Source organism: Lolium perenne, chromosome 5, assembly GCF_019359855.2.
Source record: "Lolium perenne isolate Kyuss_39 chromosome 5, Kyuss_2.0, whole genome shotgun sequence".
NCBI classification, from domain to species: domain Eukaryota; kingdom Viridiplantae; phylum Streptophyta; class Magnoliopsida; order Poales; family Poaceae; genus Lolium; species Lolium perenne.
In genome coordinates, this window is record NC_067248.2 from 40946631 (window position 1) to 40969165 (window position 22535).

General features: G+C 40.9%; 1 protein-coding gene across 1 annotated transcript; it reads left to right on the forward strand.

Annotated features, from left to right (window-relative positions):
- The first annotated feature begins 7998 nt into the window (after nucleotides 1-7998).
- On the forward strand, nucleotides 7999-9417 carry LOC127303090 (putative F-box protein At4g17565). Its single transcript, XM_051333866.2, has one exon. The coding sequence runs from the start codon at nucleotides 7999-8001 to the stop codon at nucleotides 9415-9417; it is 1419 nt and encodes a 472-aa protein (XP_051189826.1).
- The last annotated feature ends 13118 nt before the right edge of the window (nucleotides 9418-22535 follow it).

The window sequence follows — 22535 nt, forward strand, 5'->3', positions numbered from 1 at the left end:
CATAGAGGTACCCCTTTGTGACACTTGGCTGAAATATATGTAATGCGATGATAATCCATGGAAATCCGAGCTAATTAGGAGAAGGTGCGGGCACTATTATTATTCGATGCATGAGGCTTGCAACTTATAGGAAGTTTTATACATAGCCCATATGAATTATTACTACCGTGGACACAATTGTTTCCATGATTTCAAAATAAAAAACTCTAGCACATGAGTAATCCCTGCTTCCCTCTGCGAAGGGCCTTTTCTACTTTTATGTTGAGTCTTCATCTTCTAAGTTCATGCACCATTAAGAGAGCATAGTTGTCATTCTTAGTTTTATGTGCATCGTCCCAAAATTATTATTGATTGGATCATGAATGTTTTATTACTTATTCTTAAATTATTTGCATTTAGTCATCCTTTGAACTTTGAAGGTGCATGTCACTTCAAAAATTATTTGTTTGTTATCACTTACCTACTCGAGAACGAGCAAGAGTTAAGCTTGGGGATGTTGATACGTTGCAAACATATCTATAATTTTTGATGCTCCATGCTTGTTTTACACCAATTCCTATATGTTTTATGTGCACTTTGCATCATTTTATGACATTTATTGGACTAACCTATTAACAAGTGCCACAGTGCCACTTTCTGTTTATTATATATGTTTAGTGCAGAAAATATCCAAAATTGAAAGTGCTCAGAAAATTCTGGAAAATCACAGAAATTCTAATATACCAAAAGACTCCGCGAGCCAGAAAGGGAGACGGAGATGTGCCACGAGGAAGCCATACCAGGCCCAGGCGCGGGCTCAGGCCTGGCCGCGCCTGGGGGTGGTATGGGCACCCCGTGCACCCCCTCGCGTCGCCTCTTCGCCTATAAGATCCCTCTAACCTAAAAACTCCGCAACGAACCACCCTCCGTCCACGAAAAGTTCTGTAGCCGCCGTCATCGCCGAAACCAAGTTTCGGGGGATAGAAGTCTCTGTTCCGGCACCCTGCCGAGACGGGGAAGTGCCCCCAGAGCCATCGCCATCGACTCCACCGCCTCCACTTCGACTCCATGATGGTTTGTGAGTAGTTCTCGCAGGGACTATGGGTTCTTGGCTGTAGCTAGATGGTACTCTCTCTCATGTGCTTTAATACAATGATCTCATGAGCTGCCTTACATGATTGAGATCCATATGATGTAATCGATTTTGTGTTTGTTGGGATCCGATGGATTGATCATTATGTTTAGTATATCTTATAAGTTTGTGAAGTATTTGTTGCTGCAATATTGTTATGTTTAATGCTTGTCACTAGTGCACGAGTGGCATGATCTTAGATTTAGGCTCTATAATTGTTGCTTAGATTGTATCTACAAATTGTATGCACATGTCTTTGTCCGGAACCCGAGGCCCTAAAGTGATCTCGAATTGGATAACCGGAGGGGATGGCTTTGATGTGAGGATCACATATTTTCACCAAGTGTTAAAGCTTTGCTCCGATGCTCTATTAAAAGGAGTACCTTAATTACTAGTAGTTTCCCTCGAGGCCCCGCTGCAAACGGGCTAGTAGGACAAAAGATGTTATGCAAGTTTCTCATTGCGAGCTATATATGGAAAACATGCCTACGATATTAATAGACTGAATATTTTGTCTTAATGCTAAATTCAATTCTGTCAATTGCCCAGCTATAATTTGTTCACCCAACACTTGTTATTTAGAGAGTTACCACTAGTGCAGATAGTTGGGAACCCCGATCCTTTATTTCATCATCATTGCTTTTCAATCAACTGCGCGCTGGGATATTTTCCAGTGTCATTGCTGTTGTGTTACTATTGTTCTCATATTACTGCTGCATCACATTTCCCTGTCAACACGTCATCAAAGTAGTACCAACTATTTTCTGGCGCCGCATCATATTACCACTGCTTTCACATCACCCTGTTGCTAGTGCTTGTCCAGGTGCAGCTGAATTGACAACTCCGTTGTCAAGGCTTATAAGTATTCTTTGGCTCCCCTTGTGTCGAATCAATAAATTTGAGTTTTACTTCCCTCGAAGACTGTTGCGATCCCCTATACTTGTGGGTCATCATACACCATTGTTAATTTCATGCTTTCTATATTTTTGTTATTACTGCAATGAGCTTGCGGAGTGTAGAACATATTAGGAAAAGGAAAAACGAAGATGAAGAATAATGGTAAATGAAAAGAGAGACATGACACCTTTCTTCTTTTATATGGCAAGGAGCATGTTAGATAATTTCTTGCTGGACTCCTGAAGAATTTCTTAGTTGCCTTTAGGATTGAGCCATACATTTTTCATGTAGTTGGCATCATATGTTAGAGATGAAAGCTTGATTCTAGATTCTAGAATCAAGGTGGAAGAGAAGCTGGCATTCCTCATGTACATGCTCTCACGTAATGCTTCGTAAGAAAAACTTCAACAAGAGTTTAGTTATAGTGGGTGGAGTTTCACCAAGTATGTGAGGGAATTCTTTAACATTATTCCAACCTTAACAAAAAAAAGAATCGTGAAGCCTCTCAACCTCTATGAAAATCCACCAAAAAAGCTACATACCCTCGCTTCTTCCCATATTTTCCAGGTTCACACTTGGAATTTATTGTTCTACCAAAATTGTTCTCTTATTTATTTCTTATTCCCCGCAAGTTTCTATATGCAGAATTGGTGCTATTGATGGATCCCATGTACTAGTCACTAGAACACCTAGCCATGCCGCTCCATGGAGGAATAGAAAAGGCACCATAAGCCAAATGTCTTGTTTGCATGTGACTTTGACCTCAACATAACCTTTACATCATGCGGCTAGGATGGGTCTAATGGTGATGCTAGGATGTAAGCAAATTCGAAGCGAAGTTTTATGACAAGACTATTCTAACATTTTTATTTGTATTTTATTCAATATATTAATAAAAAATGTTCATTTTCATTTGGATATATTATTATTCCAATATGGGGCTTTTGCTCATGAAAAATAATCTGCCCATGTTTCCTTAGTGAGAGACAGATATGGTCTACATTTGACCTTGAAGTAATATGCATGGGTTTGTCCATAATATCTTACATTTTCTTTCAAAAATAATATATATGCCATGAAAATTCATTTTGCATGCTATGCAACTCTGGTGAGAAAGCACGATTGTGAATGACTTATCCAGACAACTTTTGTGAACGAATACACAATCATGAAAAAATGTATTCATGTCTCTATGCACAGTGATGATGATATGAGGATCATTGAAATTATCATGGAAATAATTATCATATTTTATTCTCTCAAAGTAGTTGCAAGAATCAACATAAATATTTTGGTTGTAGTTATAATGGTTATTAGTACAAGATAATTTCCCCCACATAAATAATTTTAAACATAAGCATATTTCTTCTCTATGTTGTAAATAGGAGAGTTCAAGAATGCTATAGGACTTTCTTGAATGTGAGTATCATTACAACCATCATGTAAATCATTTTCATTTGTATCCTCACATAAACTAGCAACCATTGTTTCACAAGGAGTATCATCAAGAATAATAGGATCATCATCTGGAGCGCTGTCATATAATGAATCAAGTTTTATGGCAGAAATTCAATTCGGCACATGGGAGCATATGCTCATGCCTCCGGAAAAACATTTTGAAATGTTAAAAAAATTTGAACAAATATTTCCATGCTTACGTTTTGATATTCTACGTACGTACATCAAGTTTTGCAAAAAACCAATATTTTTTATGACTTGTGTGAAAAAAGACAAAAAAACGTCACGCACAATGCCATTTTTTTGCACCAAAATTTGTCTTTTTTACACACGATAGTAAAAATGTCAGTTTTCCGTGAGACCAATTTGTAACCGTGTAGAACTTCGAGATGTACCTATTAAATTTTATGTCCAAACTTTTCAACATTTTGAAAATATATTTAAAATAAAATTTAAAAACCGGGAGCATATGCCCCGGGGTGCCAAAACACCACTCCCGTTTTATGGGATCAATAACACTACTATTTTATTAGTTCCCACATGTTTTTTTACCAAACTATCCGATATATAGTCAAACAAAGCATGTTTATGAATAGACTCATCAAGTGTGGGTTCATCATCATAGAGATAATCATCACTAGCAGTTAAATTTTTTGTTACACAAGGAGGATCATCACGAGGTTTATCATAAAACATGTTTAACCACATTCCTAATCATGTTTAAATCCATTCATAACAATGGTTTTAGTGGGTATATATTCATATTCATCATTAGAAGAATCTTCATAATATCTCCCATCAATAAAAGGATCATGCATAATAGTAGGGTTTGATTTGGAGAATTACTTTCATATGTTGGTGATGCGGTCGGAGGTTCTGACACATCCCCAAACATAGGTGGGACCATATAGTCTTGATTTTCTTCTTCCACCTGTATTTGCATGTTAATATCCTAATCTTATTTTCTTCGCCATCTTCTTTGTTCTCTTCCTGATCACTTTCATCTTCTTTGCTTATGCTTTCATCATTTTCCTCCTACAAAACATTAGTGCACTTTTGTCTTGTGGCACACCTCTCATTATATTAAACAACATAGATATTATCACTGAAATTGGTTAGGCAATGAAAAAGTATAAGAGTGATACCACTTTTATATTCATTAGCAACAACACTAGTTTCATAATTCTCATCTATGAAAGTTTTTAGTTTAAAGGCTTCCATAAAAACCACAAATCTCTCTACTTCTTCCATCCCTATATGAACATAATTTTCTTTATTATAACTTGCAATTGTAGGTTCTTTATGATTCCAACATGAAAGTACGAGCAACGAATTTCATCATGACGTGCTAGCAACTCTTCAAAAATAAAATTTAGAACTCTCCAAAAATCATACAATTGTTTCCCTTGTGTCTTTTTATGTTTAAGGTGTAATTCATCAGCATTAGACATACTAGCAATTTTAATGGTATTTTCCATTTATAATGTTTTTGGGTTTTCAATAAAAGAAAATTAAGTGCATAACTAAAAAGAAACTAAACTAGATGCAAAAATACAAATAAATAAAAGTAAGTGAAAAACTCAAAGTAAAATAAAGTATATCCAAAACTGAAAGTAACCTAATGCCTATTCCAAACAAGAACAAAGACTTAAGCGCTACGCTCCGAACAATGACGATAGAAAATATTTTTATACCCACAAGTGAAGGGGATCATTGAAATCTTCTATGTGTAAGTATTAGTATCTATCCCATGAGAAGCTGAAGGTTTAAGTATTTTACTATCAAATTATATGTCACTATTGTAATTATTTATACACTAAACAATCTAAACAAACAAGGATAATTTTCTTTCCAGAGGTTTAAAACTGGAAGTAAAAGTGCAAATTAAAAGGGAAATAAGCAAGCAAGTAAATATGCAAGAAAATAAATGTGCATGAAAGAAAATGCTCTTTTTAGTGAAACCCAATCCTCTATGCCGAAAGAGACAAGCTTAGGTGTGTATTTATGTGAGACAAACGTTTCCAAGGGCATCATAAACTTCATGGCCTAAAGATTTCTGCAATAGTATGGTAAGCTTCTTGTCAAGTTTCAGTCTTTCTGTAAGGAGCCTAAAATAGGTGCAGTTATATGGATGATAAAATAAATCTCTAATGTTTGGTAACTAAGCCATGTACATTAGCCAAGTAGGATTCATTAAGACATAATTGTCTAACAATTTCTTTAAGTTCTAAGGTCCCTGATCACAACCCTATGCAACTCTAAAGATTTGGACAGTGTTTCTACCATCTCCTGCTATCCATACTAATCTTCATTACATTTAGGTGCATCCCTATGAACCCATATAGGTGAAGTAACCTATATTCGATGTTCACATATTACCATCATATAACCACATCAAAGCATAAACGTTATCCAGATACTCATAGATACTATATAGAAATCACAACCAATCCATCCCATGCCCTCATGAACATGGGGAAACTACTTACAACGGAGAGACATTACAAAGTTCAATAGCTTGATAGAGTTTTTTTTATGGAGAGATCCAACTGAAGGTGGAGGTGGTGATGGATATGGCGTCCACGACACCCTCGTCCAAGGAGGGGACCGCCAAATCGGCAACCCAGCGGCGGCGGCCTAGGGGTTGCGGCCCCTTAGTTCCCCTTCTTCCCTGGTGATGGTTCAGCAATGGAGGAGCTTTTCCCATCCTTGGTGGCTGCCAAGGGGAGGAATTTTTGTGGCTTTTTCTTGGTACTAAAAAATATATGGTTTTCCCTCAATATATAGAAGTGGAGATGCAATCTAGGACATGAGATTGATGTCATTTGATCCAATGGATCTTGGGAAACTCTAGAAGTTTTCTAGGAATTCCTTATATCCCAAGGAGTCAAACAAATCAACCATGGGTCGAATTCATCATATATTGCAAGAGTAATAGTCAATCCCGTCGCGAACTTTTGAGGGACTCGTCGGTCCAATTGTCCTCCCAAAATCTAGTGTTCTGCCCATTGCCTACCAAGAGAGAACCTCAATTGAAAATTTTGTCCTTTACATTCATTAAACCTTTCCAAAAAAGGGAAATCTATTGGTTTTGCTGTAACCTATGAAAGGGTTTTAGTTTTTAGATATTTGTTCTGGAGTAACTCTTGCCACACACCTTCTTCATTCATTAACTTGTATATCATTCCAGTATTCCAGTACACACTTAACATGTAATGAATAGCATCATGGCATCCGCACATCATTCCAATATTACCTTTAAATATGTTGATGATGTTGTTTCAGGATCCCTGCAAACCGGAGTATCCAACTACAATGCAATCATCTTCTCCGGACCCGGTCTGCATGGATCCTGAAACAAAGCATCCTGTTCTCCGGACTCCGGTCACTCTTTTATGTTGATGATGCTTTGCCATCACTCTTATAGTGGAAGTTGGTTTTGCTTTAAAGCAAAACCGTCACTCTTATTCTTATGTGCGTGAGCGAGCGCGAAATTATAGTACTCACTTCGTACAAAAATAAATGTCTCAATATTTTTAAAATACGAATGTATCTATAACTAAAGATATGTATACATACAAGACAAAATTAGACGCCTATTTTTGAAGGAAGATAGCAACCCTAAGTGGGCATATAATAGGGTACCCTTTAGCTTCTTTAGATAAAAAACTAAAATAATTTTTTAATAATATTATTATAGTTAGTTCGTTTTTTTTTGCATCAAAAAGGGTGAAGGGTACCTCAATAGTGACCCACCTGCATCTATAGGCGGGCGGCAGGAGCGGGAAAGAGGGACCAACCTGCCTTGTTCCGCCGCGCCAATCTGGAGCTACTGCTACTCCTCGGCTCACACCGCCCTCTTCTCTTCCATGTAGTCGGTGCCAACGTCCACGAGACAAAGGCCCCTTGTCCCGCTGCTGCTCCCAGCTCTCGCCGCCGCCGCCGGCAACGTCAATCCTTGTTCCACCACTCCCAACCTCTTGCTCCCACTCCTGCTGCCCGCGATGCGAAGCCTCGAGATCGGACCTGCGCCTCGCTGCAGACTCATCCCTCGTCGTATCCGCCGTCCGGGCTGCTGCTGTTCCTCGTGTTACCTGCCGCCGGTCAGTGTTCTATCCTTTAGCCTTTGCTTTGCAAGAATTCGGAGAAGCAAACAGAGGGGAACTCGGAATTCTTGCAGAAATAAAGTTCAGTTCAGATCATTGGTCCGATTCGAATTCGAATTGCTGTCCATCCGTCACCTAATGAAACTAGGACTGGGGGTCTTCGGCCTCCCTATATAAGTAGCTCAGAAACCAGGCCTTCGTACAATCTATCAGTCTATCACACGTTGCAGCTTTCCAATTATCTGCAAAAATCTTGAGGAAGTCCCACTTACGTGTTTGTGCCATCACTAACTCGACCTAGGAGTTCTGGTAATCTGTAAAGAATATCCCGGGGCCTGTCTTCTCTTTCCCTGTTCCTGTTCAGCCTGCAACTTTGCAAACGCCCTGCAGTGCAAAAAGATCAGTTCATCTTCTACAATTTCTCCAATGGAGGCCTCTTGCAAAGCCACGCTGAATCGATTACTGAACCTGTCCGCACATCCGAGAAATCTGTCCGCTCTGCTCTTCCGAGCTTTACCTAAGCTGCAGCATCTGTGTCTCCCTCCAACTTCACACAAGAAATTCAGTGTTGATCTGCCACCGATGGAATTGGAGGTTACACCGCCGGAGCTGCCACAGGACGTACTGATGGATATATTTGCCCTCCTGGAGATCCCTGACCTTGTACGCGCTGCATCCGTCTGCCCCTCATGGTGCTCCGCAAACACCAGCCTACAGAAGCTTTGTCAGTACAAACGCCCCCAGACGCCGTGCCTGCTCTACACCTCTGAAACCGATGGAGAGAGCGATGCGCGGCTCTACAGCCTCGTGGAGAAGAGGTCGTACAAGCTAACACTCCCGGAGCCTCCTATACGCGGAAGATATCTGATCGGCTCCTCAAACGGCTGGCTAGTTACCGTCGATGATAGGTCTGAGATGCACCTTCTCAATCCTATCACCTCCGAACAGATTGTTCTTCCCTCCGTCATCACCCTCGACCCGGTAGCACCCATCTTCGATGAGACAGGTGCCTTGTGCAAGTATAATTTTACGAGTCATGAATGGTGCCCACCTTTTACCGCTGATCTTGACGAGCTACGGTGGTGCCTCCATGACAGGGCATTTGTGTTCTATGATACATCCGCGAAACGTTATATCGTGGTGCTCATCCACTATCCACGTGGACAGCTTTCGTTCGCTTGGTTAGGGGATGACAAGTGGACCTTGCTGCCACCGCACAGAAACTTTCATGACTGCCTTTACAAGGATGGTCTTTTATATGCTGTGGCTCAACAAAGAGAAATCTTTGCATTTGATGTCAGAGGCCCTATGGTCACAGAAAAGTTAATTCTGGACAGGGCAAACGATCATATCTATAGAAAAATTTATATTGTTCAGGCTCCTTGTGATGATCTGCTGCAAGTTTGGAGAATAGATGAAGATGTGGATAGCGCGCCATATGATATACATGTTGGGAAGATCGATATATTTAAAGTTGATACTACATTGGCAAAGCTTGTGAAAATAAATAGCTTGGATGATCTTGTGTTGGTTCTTGGGTATAACCAATCGCTTTGTCTCAGTGCGGAAGAATATCCGGGGTTGAAGGCAAATCATGTCTACTTTACGGATGATCATGCCTTTAATATTTTTGGACACAAGCATAACCGTCGTGATATTGGAGTCTTTGACTTGGCAAATAACACTAGAGGGGAACTTGTATCCCCTCAGTGTTGGTCCAACTGGCCTCCTCCCATCTGGATAACACCTGCACTTACAGAGTTGTGCCCAACAACAGTTCCACCGCACACAACAACAGTTTGGAGTTCACAGTTTTGTAATCAAGCGTGCCTGCGAGCTGCTTAGAGCATCTCCAGTCGCGTCCCCTAAACCGTCCCTCAAACGGCGCATGATTGAGCGTTTGGGGACATGTTTTGTTCGTGCCGCGTTTGGGGGACGTCGCTCCCCAGTCGCGTCCCCCAAATGCCGCCCCCAAACTTTTTTTAAGGGTTTTTGAAAACACAACCATTTATCAAATATAGCATACAAATAAATATATTTGCGGAGATTGTTTTCAAATTAAAATACGACAAACAATAAAACAACTAAACAAATGTAATAAATAAGCCTAGATCAAGGTGCCGCGGCATTTGCTGATAATCCTTTGATCCTCCACAAATGCTCAACGAGATCAGCTTGAAGTTGATCATGAACATTGCTGTCATGGATCTCTGCGTGCATGGCGAGGAAATCTGCAAAATCTGCAGGCAACTCATGATCAACCTCCGCAAGAGGGCCCTCACACTCATAGGGACCAACATGTCTCCTGGCATGATTCTTGCGGTCATCCTCGATGATCATGTTGTGCATGATCACACAAGCCTGCATCACCTCCCACATTTGGTCGTGAGACCAGCTTAGAGCAGGGTACCAGACAATTGCAAATTGAGCTTGAAGCACACCAAATGCCCGCTCGACATCCTTCCTGCAAGCCTCCTGTCGCGCAGCAAAGTGGGAATTCTTCTGACCTGTTGGAGCCGAGATTGTTTTGACAAAAGTGGCCCATTTTGGATATATACCATCGGCTAGATAATAACCTTTGGTATATTGGTGGCCATTGATCTCATAGTTGCATGGTGAAGCATGCCCTTCCACTAGTCTGCTGAACACTGGAGACTGCTGCAACACGTTGATGTCATTGTGTGATCCCGCCATGCCAAAGAAAGAATGCCAAATCCACAGGTCATAATCTGCGACAGCTTCAAGAACCACACTGCAATATCCATGATGCCCTTTGTATATACCTTGCCAAGCAAACGGGCAGTTCTTCCATGACCAGTGCATGCAATCGATGCTTCCAAGCATTTCAGGGAATCCTCAGGCAGCATTTTGTGCTATGTTCCTTGCAGTCTCTTCCTCAGTTGGCCCTCTCAAGTAGTATTTGCAAAGCTTTCCCACCACAGCTCGGCAAAACTTGTACATGCACTCAATGGCAGTAGACTCACTCATGCGAAGGTAGTCGTCCTGTGTATGGGCAGGTGCTCCGTATGTAAGCATCCTCATGGCGGCGGTGCACTTCTGAATCGACGAGAACCCGACAACGCCTACAGCGTCGTGCTTGAGCTTGAAGTAGGGGTCGAACTCTCGAACGCCGTGGATGATATTCATGAAGAGACCCTTTCTTATCCTATACCTGCGCCAAAAATTGTCTGCATGTGTTGCGTCATCTGGGAAGTAGTCGTTGTGCAGCATGGTATGCCCCTCCATCCTCTGTCGGGGCTTCGACTTCTTTCTCTCCAGCCTTGATCCTCCACAGCGCGACCTCTTCCTCTTCTTCGCCTCGGTGTCAAGCATGTCCTGAAGCAACGCGATGATCAGAAAATTCTCCCGGAGGTCGTCTTCGAAGGCTTGCTCGTCCTCCAGTAGTAGGGCAAGCATCTCGTCGTCGCTATCCATGTCTGAAGCAAAATCAATGGTTAAAATTGCGCCACGGCAGACGAGGCAATGAACAGCGGCCAATCGCGCCTACCTGGCAAGTCATCGAGCACCTTGTGTGCGCGGAGGTGGGGCGGATTTGACGCCGCGTTCTGGGACGCACTAGCGAAGCGACGGCGGCGGAACGACCGGCGAGAGTGCCAGCCGCGATGACGGTGCCGACTCTCAGAAGAGATCAGCCGTCGAAACGGCCGGGAAATCCAGCGGCGGCAGAGGCGGAGGGGTGGGAGGCGCGGGAGGGAAGGAGCGATGAGAAAAAAGGCGCGAACCAACGGTTTATGGAAATAGTCGCCGACATGTGGGAGCCCGCCTCGCTTTCGTTGTGTCCGGCGTGCCCGGAGCATCCCCTGTGGGGCGGGGACGGGCTCGGGGCACCGAACACCGTATCGGAGCGCGCCGGACAAAAAGCGGCTTTGGGGGACGCGGCTGGGAACGTTTTTTTGTCCGGCGCGCCCCAAATCCCTTTGGGGGAAGGTTTGGGGGACGCGACTGGAGATGCTCTTACATTTGCTTTTGTATTATGTGTGCCTACGTCATCGGTCGGGGCTATATAGTGTGAAACGGTTTTCTTCTCCTCCTTGAATTATACGACACGAATGAGGCCTGTTTTGCCCTCTGGTTTGAAACTGAGAAAACATCTTATAATCTTCTTGGTGCTGTTGTTAAATATTTTTAGATGATACCCCGCGTGTTACTGCGAGTCATTAGCAAATCAAACTCTTAATAATCATTAGGTGCATACTTAGCAGTTAATTTCGAGAAAAAAATAATTTCACCTCTGAAATATTATGTTTGTGAGATCACATTAACAAAAAGATAATGATATATTGCCTTAATCTTGCAAGTTAGATGAAATTTGTCTAACCAGTGAAACAACTCTAGTAAGGTATTCATTCAACAAAGTTTTAGTACAATCTTGTTGGTGCTTTTGTTAAAAATATACTAGCATAAAAGTGAAAAAATATATGCCAATTCGGAGTATGATTAAAAGGATTAAACAGAGGTTAGACGGCTTTATAGAATGCTCTTAAGTATATAGGAACCACCTGAGCAAATACCTTTTTGGGGGAAGTCTTTCCACGCACAAAAAGAAAAGGAAAGAAGGGATATGCATGCTGAATTATACGACAATGACATGAGAGTACCATTGTCCATGGAATTTTAAGTTTGTGGGAAAATAGGCAAAAAGTGCTAGAAGTAGAAATATTATTTGTTCAGACTTCAGACATACATCAGGTGAAATCCACTAGTAACAGCCACTAGTAGAAAAAGAACCATTCGTTCGGAGTTGCCCGAACCATTAGTCTCAGCCGCTTTGTACAAAAAAAAATGATAGAAAATTCAAAATTATAAATCCTTTTAGATGTAGGTAGGTTAGATGATCTAGTTATTATGAAAAATAACAAACATGAATTTTTACTTATTTTGCAAAAAAATGTATTTTTCGGTAAGATGGCAATAACTTTTGTATACGAACTAAAAAAATATTTAATATATGAAAATCTTTCTACGCGAAAAGTTACATCCGATTTCACCCGGCTATGGCCGGTTGCCATTTTTTTTAGATTCTCAAACTGCCAAATTATTGTTATTTATTTATTCAAGATTATTATTACTTCATGACTTTTGTTTATTGAAATAATTATTTGGAATTCAAACAATAAAGAAGTGTGACATCGTGACCAAGAGGTTAATATGATTGATATGATAGTAATATCAATAACATGCGCAAAGTACTTGGAAGCGGGACGGAAGGAACTCGAAAGTTAAGTGTGCTAGTGCTTGAGTAGTTTGAGGATAGGTGACCGGTTGGAAAGTTTGACCACGAGTAAGTAATTTGACTAGAAATTTAGTGTAGTTAGAGATTAAACTGGTCAAATAACTTAAATACTAGAAATTCTGAAAAAAAACGAACGGAAAAAAATTAGGAAAAAAATACACATGGAGACCTTTAGACTAAAGGTCCTCCATCCCAGCGCGCCCACAGCCCATGCAAAGGGTCTCGTTAGTCCCGGTTTGTGAACAACCAGGATTAAAGGGGGCGGGGGGTGGTGGGGGCTTTAGTCCCAATTCCGTAGTCTCGGTTGGAAAACCGAAACTAAAACCCCTTACTACCCGAGACTATAGACCCTTTTTCTACTAGTGCGCAGCATGTCACATGTGAAAATTAAGTGCTTGCAACATCCTTTTGCAAGTACATCCCAGGGGGATTAAATTTATGCAATATATGTAGAGATATGGTTCTTCATATTATGCCACGATCCTCACGATCTAGATAAGAATGCCCACGGTTGGCAAGTTCCATTCATGTGAGGGCATCTTAGCGGTCCGACGCATTTCGGACGCTAAAAGTGACCGTGCACATCCGTTTCTGTTGGGTCGCTAACGCGAAATTGGCCTTCAGGCCACGACTGATCGTTTGCGTCTGCGGGTGCCCCCAGCAGCACGACGCATTTCACTATTCCCACAAAAAATTATTTATAAAACTATTTAATTAGCGTTAAAAATAAAAAAAACATGAAAATATAAAAAGGCGATGGCATGCTAAAACCCTAACTCTAGTCTACGCCTCGCCGTCCTGGGCACCTAGGTTAGGCCGATGAGTTCCGGGAACGCCCATGGCCAGTTGGGAACCGGCGGAGCAAGGTGCGACCGGTGGTGGAGGTGGAGTAGCCACTGTTGCCCACGAGGGCAGAGGCGGCGGAGGAGGCGGATCTGTGTCATGCAACCTTACTAGAGAGCTGGGCTTTTCCCAGCCAGGTGTGGAGGAACACGTCATCTCTTGGTGGCCGTTTGAAGCCTCGGGCGGTTTCTTATCCAGTTCCATGTACCGTTGACTTACCCAGGGTGCGGCAGTTACCCGGGAGGTCTGGCGGACTAGGGTGCCTCCGCGTATAAACATATTTATTTGGCAACTGATTCGAGGCAGGCTACCTTGTTCTGAACATGTGGCTAGATGCAGGGGCCCATTGGACGGCTTGTGCTCCCATTGCGGTGAGCTAGAACACTGCAAACATATTTTCTTTAGTTGCCCACTGGCTAAGTTCATATGCGTGGGAGTACGGGAACTCCTATAACTTCAATTGGAACCCGGCATGGGCCCAGAATTTTCTGGCTATTTGTCATGGTTTGGCAGGAACATCCTAGTTTGGTATACCTTTGCGGCTGAAAGCTGTGTCCTCTGAAATATTAGGAACAAACTAACTATTGAAGGTACTCTGATTGGCAAACCAGCTGATGCTTTTCAAATTTCTTATCTTTTTCTCTCTCAAAATCGGAGCATTGTCCTAGCCTCTGTACACAGCTTTTGTTTATTAGATTATTCACAAAACCTTACAAGAGGAATGCAAAATTCAATTCGAAGCCACCTTCCTAGCGATAACTCGCTAAACCTATAAGAATGATGAAGGGGGTGTCAACGTATCTATAATTTTTTATGCTCCATGCTTGTTTTACACCAATTCATATATGTTTTGATCATACTTCGTTGCACTTTTATACACTTTCCAGCACTAACCTATTAACAAGATGCCACAGTGCCAGTTCCCCGTTTTCTGCTATTTTTGTATTTCAGAAAAGTTGTACAGGAAATATTCTCGGAATTGGACGAAACAAAAGCCGAAGTCAATATTTTACCGTAACGAAGACGAAGTCCGAAGGGGAGACGAAGAGGAGCCACAGGGGGGCCAAACCACCCCTTGGCGCGGCCAGGCCTGGGCCCGCGCCAAGGCATGGTCTGGCCCACCCAGGTGGCCACCGACATCGCCCCTCTGCCTATTTATTCACGATCTTGGGAAAACCCTGGATACCCGAGCCTCCATCCATGAAAAGTTTCATCGCGGCCGCCATCGCAGAACCCATTTCGGGGGGTTCTGAAGCCCTTCCCGGCACCCTGTCGGAGGGGGAAATCATCGCCGGAGGCATCTACATCGCCATGCCCGCCTCCGAAGTGATGCGTGAGTAGTTCATCCCTGGACTATGGGTCCATAGCAGTAGCTAGATGGTTGTCTTCTCCAATTTGTGCCTCATGTTTAGATCTTGTGAGCTTCCCTACATGATCAAGATCATCCTTATGTAATCCTACATGTTGTGTTTGCTGGGATCCGATGGATATTGTATACTATGTTGAGGTCGATTTTATATTCATGTCATATGTTATTTGTGGTCTTGCATGCTCTCCATTGCTAGTAGATACTCTGGCCAAGTAGATGCTTGTGTCTCCAAGAGGAGGTATTTATGCTCGATAGTAGGTTCATGCCTCTAGTAATCTGGGAGAGTGACAGTAACTTCTAAGATTGTAGATGTGCTGTTGCTACTAGGGATAAAACAATAATGTTTTATCCAAGGGTAATTCTATTGTTTACTTTACACACATCGCTTAATGCGATAATCTGTTGCTTGCAACTTAATACTGAAAGGAGTTCGGACGATAATTGGAAGGTGGATTATTAGTCATAGACGCAGTTGGATTACGGTCTATGTATTATGTTGTAATGCCCCAACGAATCTCACATTAATCATCTTATCATGTATGGTCGGTATTCTGCCAATTGCCCAGCTGTAATTTGTTCACCCAACATGCTATTTATCTTTATGGAGAGACACCTCTAGTGAACTATGGACCCCGGTCCTTTCCTTTACACCGATAAATTCAACCATTGCAATCCTGCTCTGTTACTTACTGCAAAGCTCTGTTCTCTTTAATTACTGCAAACATCTTTTTCCACTCGATACATTTGATCCTCTGTGTTCAGTAAAACCGGAGAGATTGACAACCTCACTGTAAGTTGGGGAAAAGTATTTTGGTTGTGTTGTGTGCAGATTCCACGTTGTTGCTGACGCCGGTAGTGCGCCCTGCCACTAGTCAGCTAGCAACACCTTCAGAAGTCACGCCTTTCTCCTACTGGTCGATTAAACCTTGGTCTCTTACTGAGGGAAAACTTGTTACTGTGCTCATCATACCTTCCTCTTGGGGTTCCCCAACAGTGTGAAGTCGGCGTTACGATAAGCACCATCAAGCTCTTTTTCTGGCGCCCTTGCCGGGGAGAAAGAGGATTTCTGCAAGGGGAGACTCTCATCTCCAATCTCTTTACTTTGTTATTGTTTTGCTTAGTTTACTTTACTTTGTTTTGTTTGCTTCATTATATCAAAAACACAAAAAAATTAGTTTCTTTTATAGTTGTCTTTATATCAAAAACACAAAAAAAATAGTTTCTAGTATAGCTGTTATTTCTGTTGCTTAGTTTTAATTTTGCTAAAATGGGTTCCGCTGAAAATACTAAGTTGTGACTTTACTAGCACCAACAACAATGATTTTATTTGCACACCTATTGCTCCACCTGCTTCCGAAGCAGCCTTCTATGAAATTAAACCTGCTTTATTAAATCTTGTTATGAAAGAGCAATTTTCTGGTGTTATTACTAAAGATGCCGCTTCTCACTTTAATAATTTTGTTGAACTTTGTGAGATGCAAAAATATAAGGATATAGATGGTGACATTATTAAACTAAAATTGTTTCCTTTTTCTTTGAGAGGTAGAGCTAAAGATTGGTTGTTATCTTTGCCTAGAAATAGTATTGATTCTTGGGTTAAATGCAAAGATGCTTTTATTGGAAAATATTATCCTCCTGCTAAGATTATATCTTTGAGAAATGACATAATGAAATTTAGACAATTTGATAATGAACATGTTGCTCAAGCTTGGGAAAGAATGAAATCTTTGGTAAAGAATTGTCCCACTCATGGACTGACTACTTGGATGATCATCCAAACTTTCTATGCAGGACTAAATTTTTCTTCAAGAAATCTCCTGGATTCAGCTGCTGGAGGTGCATTTATGTCCATTACTTTGGGGGCTGCAACAAAACTACTTGATGATATGATAATAAATTATTCTGAATGACACACCGAGAGAGCTCCAGAAGGTAAGAAGGTAAATTCTGTCGAAGAAACCTCCTCTTTGAGTGATAAGATTGATACTATTATGTCTATGCTTGTTAATGGTAAAACTCATGTTGATCCAAATAAAATTCCGTTAGCTTCTTTGGTTGCTCAAGAAGAGCATATTGATATGAATTTCATTAAAAACAACAATTTCAATAACAATGCTTATAGGAATAATTTTGGTAGCAACAATTATAGGCCATATCCTTCTAATAATGGTAATGCTTATGACATTTCTTATGGTAATTCCTACAGCAATAATAAAAGTCCACCCTCTGATCTTGAAGTCATGCTTAGTGATTTTATTAGTAAACAAACTGCTTTCAATAAAACTGTTGAGGAAAAGCTTGGCAAAATTGATATTCTTGCTCATGATGTTGATTTTCTTAAATTAAAAGTGTTGCCTCGTGATGACAACGAAAGTAAAACTTTGAATGCCATTCAAGTTAGAATTGATGAAAATGTTAGGATGTTGGCGGAATTGCATGCTAGGTGGGAGAGAGAAGATGAAATTGCTAGAAACAATAATTTGACTAAAGTTTGTACCATCACCACCACTAGTAGTAATGAAGTTTCAAATGTTAGCCACTCTCCTACTATTAATGGTAAAATAAATGGTGTAGGAAAAGTCCTCGCTCCTTCTACAAAATTGCCTAGAACCACTGAAACTGCTCCTGATAAGTGTGCTGAAATTTTCCATTCTATACTTGTATAATAGAGATCTTATGTAGGTAACACTGCATAAGAACAAGGCAAGGTGATGCATGCGGCGTCGTACAACCCCGTGTTATGCCGGTATGTCCCTAACCATATGACTTCAGATTACAAGAAGAAAAATATAGGATAGCTTTCTCACATTCATGATAATTATGTGCAGGGCTGTATGAAAATAAGGAGGCTAAAGCCATCTAAAGTAGCACGTAAGTGACTAGTTGTTTCAATTGGCATATGCGATAATCATTTCTATTTATGTATAACATTCTCACATTGAATAACATTTTGAATTGTATTTTCAGATCTTAGAGCAATATTTTTAGGTTGCATCTTCTACCTTTATGGGAGAAGTAGTATCACGACTGGATTATGCCCTTCAGTGTGCTCCAAGCCGATGGTGACGCCACCGATATCTTTGCAAGGTTCATCATCATCGTGGAGACGAAGACATTACCAAGAAAAGCCACGGGTTCTCTTCTTTTTTTGTACTAGTACAAATGCCCATGCGTTGCCACAAGTTCTCAAATTTCATTTCTCAATGCACATATAAAATTCACAACTCAATGTGAAAATTCAAAATAAATCAGTGATATCATAATGTACCACATCATGATAATACCGAGCGAAATAACAAGACAACATTGCTGTGCATCTACGCGGCTCCAAGTTCTAGGTCTTCTTATTACTCTTTCGCGGTAAGTCTCACACCTGTGTTCGGGCCATCATAATTGTCACATCAACAACTTCTCCTTTTTGGTGTATTATTGTCTTACAAAACGTGGATGCTGCAAATGCAGGTATACCTGAAGGAATACTTCTTTTCTGATTAGTCCAAACAATACAGGTATAACTGAATGAGACAACCATGGATCGTAGCCTTCCGTGTCATACATACAAAGGGAGCGTATCAAATCTTCAATAATGGCTGGTGTAAAAAATACAAAGGGAGCGTATCAAATCTTCAATAATGGCTGGTGTAAAAAAATCCGTCAGCAGGCCGATGTGGATGCTAATTTTTTTTAAGGAGCGATTCTTTGACAGCTCCAAAAGAGATGACCATGGAAACCAAGAACAAGGGTGCGAACAGAGGATAATATCATTGCCAACTCCTAAAGTTTCTGTAAAATTTGAGGCAATGTAGGGCTTGTGGATCATGCTATGAAGCCCTAAACATCAATAGATTGCACGTTTAGTTTACCACTGATATACGGTGCCGCTGACTGTAATCCTACAACAATTTATTGTACTATCATATCAAGACCTAATTGCATGGGCCTTAGCAAGACAGTTTCTTGTAGTTCTGCAATTCGAGACCCACAAACATCAACATCTCTTAGGAAGCAACACCCAACCCAATCGCCTTTGGCTGCTCTTGAAAAAAAAAGATGTGTCATCCTGTAGTTGATATTTTGAGGTGAGGTGAGGTGAGGATATCCTTTTGACTGTGATAGCAACATCTGCATACCAAATAACATCTAATCACAAAAATATGGTGTCAAAATCTGTATAATCAGTTGGCATATGTGACATAGGCATCCCAAATGGGCCTGCCGAAGATGGTACCCGGGGTTTACTGGAGGCCCTCCTATATAAAGGGGGAGTCGAGGGACGACGAATCAATCGAATCATTGTCTGCAAACCCTAATTTTTCATAATCGTCGAGTACTTTTCGGCTGAAACCTTCGAGATCTACTTACCCTCTACTTCCAACTAAACCCTAGCCTACAATCCATAGGCATTGACAAGTTGATACCTTGTCAATTGCACGACGTGTCAACGTGGTGGAAGCAATGGACCCACAGGGCAGAAAAATCACGACTATTCGAGAAGGATGAAGTAAATTTGATTAAGGGAAGCATGTCGACAAGAAAAATAAAAGAAGACTGGCGACAGGAAGAATTATTCAATACTTCGGCAGCCTTTGATCAAATACAAGTTTTTGCCCAAATGCTCGGGGGCTACTTCGACAAAAAGTAAAATTTCGACTATGGCAATATAGAAATTGCGGGAGCCTACAACCAAGCACAAGTTCTTGGCTGTAGCCTCGGGGGCTACTCCCATCGGGAGCGCTGTTCGCGCACCCGAGAGATAAAAAAAGAAGAAGAAAGAGATCATATTGAGAAATAATGACAATATAGCGACAAGGTGGACTAAAATGTTGAGCCTACAACCAAGCACAAGTTCTTGGTTGTAGCCTCGGGGGCTACTCCCATCGGGAACGCTGTTCGCGTGCCCGATGAAATTAACAAAGGAAAAAAAGAAAAGCAAGAGAGTATATTTCGAGTGATAGTTAACTCTACATATACTCCCATCGGGAGAGCAACATAAGTCATATTTGACTCGATAAAATGTGCCATTCCAACAGCCGGAAAAGCACTCGACAATATATTCTCAGAACGCCGAAGTTGCGATCAATTTCTGAATGCCGCAAATTTGCGAAGGTAAGACCCCAGATCCGTTCTGCTGGGCGTGGCATCGCCAAAGACTGCGCTCTGCTACCTTTATCCGTATCAACAGATACGAAGAAAAATCCTAACGGACGCGTTAGGTACCCGATAAATTTGACTGGGACTCGACAGAATGGTAAGACCTTAAGCGGCACCTGTCGAAGTTTACACCAGTATCCCGAGATCATGTCCAGGGACGTGATTTTGAAGTAGGTTTTTGCGGATTGCCACTAGAGCAGTTAACTAGTACCTGATCCGTCAGATGAACTAGCCCCAACTACCATTATCCCTGTACAATATAGAATTTTATGTGAAGAAGTATAAAAAAGTTAAAGCTTTCGAATAAAAATAAACAGTGGAGATTTTCCCTGATTCTACGATTCAAGTAAAATCTCGGGGGCTACTGACATAGGCATCCCAAATGGGCCTGCCGAAGATGGTACCCGGGGTTTACTGGAGGCCCAATACCCGAAGAATAAGAAGATTCGGGAGCCCAAGATCTATTAAGGAAAGATAGAGTTGTAATAGAAAGTGTTATTTGTAATCTGGCGGGATGAGTTAGAAACCGTCCCGGACTCTGTAAACTTGTATAGCACGAATCCCTCGGCTCCACCTCCTATATAAAGGGGGAGTCGAGGGACGACGAATCAATCGAATCATTGTCTGCAAACCCTAATTTTTCATAATCGTCGAGTACTTTTCGGCTGAAACCTTCGAGATCTACTTACCCTCTACTTCCAACTAAACCCTAGCCTACAATCCATAGGCATTGACAAGTTGATACCTTGTCAATATGAGTATCCAGTGTGAGATGTATCCTTCTCCATATTCATTTGTAGAGTAACCTCTGCAAAATCTATATAAGCAGCAAAACATGTATCTGTACCTCATTGTAGATGTGCGCAACTTCATCATTTAGAAGGCATTTTGTATAAGAAATCCTGATGTATGCAAAAATAAGCAAGAGATATTATTAAAGCTTAACCTACAGAGGCATTTTGTATGAGCCCCATCTCGTAAATTTCTAGCTGTCCATGATTTGTATTTTTTTCTTCTACTTAGAGGGGTATTTTAGTTTTGAAGTTCTGATTGCTATTTGCTAAGTGGCCAGGAGACCTTAGTCGTTTTGCATGAAACAATAGTACATATTACATTGGGTTAAATTTGGTAAAAGAGAAAGTAATGGAAATATTTACGAGGATGAAAAAAAATGAAAGAAAACTGCAAGATAATGATCACCGGTGTAGCTCACCGGATATCGGACCTAACAAAAAGCTGCAATTAGAAATAAATAATGTCAGTTCTAAGAAATAGTGATCAGAATAACAAACAGTTTACACAGGTTGCCAATTCGTGGTTCCGCGCCTACTTCTAAAATTATCTCGATTACAAGTAGGACACCACCAGCCCGCAAGCAAGTATAAGAATTATGTATCCACAGGGGAAACTATCCTAAGTTAAGTACAGAAGCACAGTCATAGAAATTTCAAATTCTCTATGGAGGTCGATTTCGGCAAGCTAAAACAGTCATAGAAATTTCAAATGTTAAGTTCAAAGAATATTCGCTTCTTTGGATTCCTTAATTCTAGTGGTTTCAAGTACATGAAACCGCCAAACAGGCAGAAGAAGATGACCTTGGATAAAGTCTGTGACCATGGACTACTTGTAAAGCTGTTAATTATACACGAGAAACAAATCATTAATATCATAAAAGCTGATATAGAAATATAAAATAAAGCACGAAGCTATCTAGAAGCATATGTCTTTACAAGAGCATTTATTAGAAAAACATATATCTTTAAATCAATATTTCTATCAAAAAGCATGAGGCACACAGCACAGCTTGGTTCATGACAATAAATATATATGGTGAAAAGGAGTCAGAATTTCCAGTAGTACTAAATTATAAGCTCGAGCAAGTATTACTAATTCAGATGTCGTCAATACAAAAATCAAATCACAAGTCACAAACAACAGGGTTAGCCTATAATCACAACATCTGAATAGTTAGATGTGAGAAAATTGAAATAGTTAACTACAGTTAGTTCAGATTTTTATATAAGCAATAGCAACCTTAATGCCTTTTGGAAGGGTGGTTTAGTAGATGCTTTTCAACCAAAGCATAGTTGGAGCGCATTGTGCAGCTATTAAGCGGTTACTGATCCAACCTGAACATTCAGATTTCTCCAACCTGTACAAACGAAACATCGAAATAAAAATCACTTCTGATGATTCTACGTAGTGATATGTTACGCAATTCGGAAGTATCAGAATCTTTACCTAATATTAAAAACCATATACCCTATACATAAAAATAGGTAGAAGTTACCAGTGTGGCTCGTCAATTTGGTTTCAACTTGACAAATTTTTAGGATCTCCATCAAG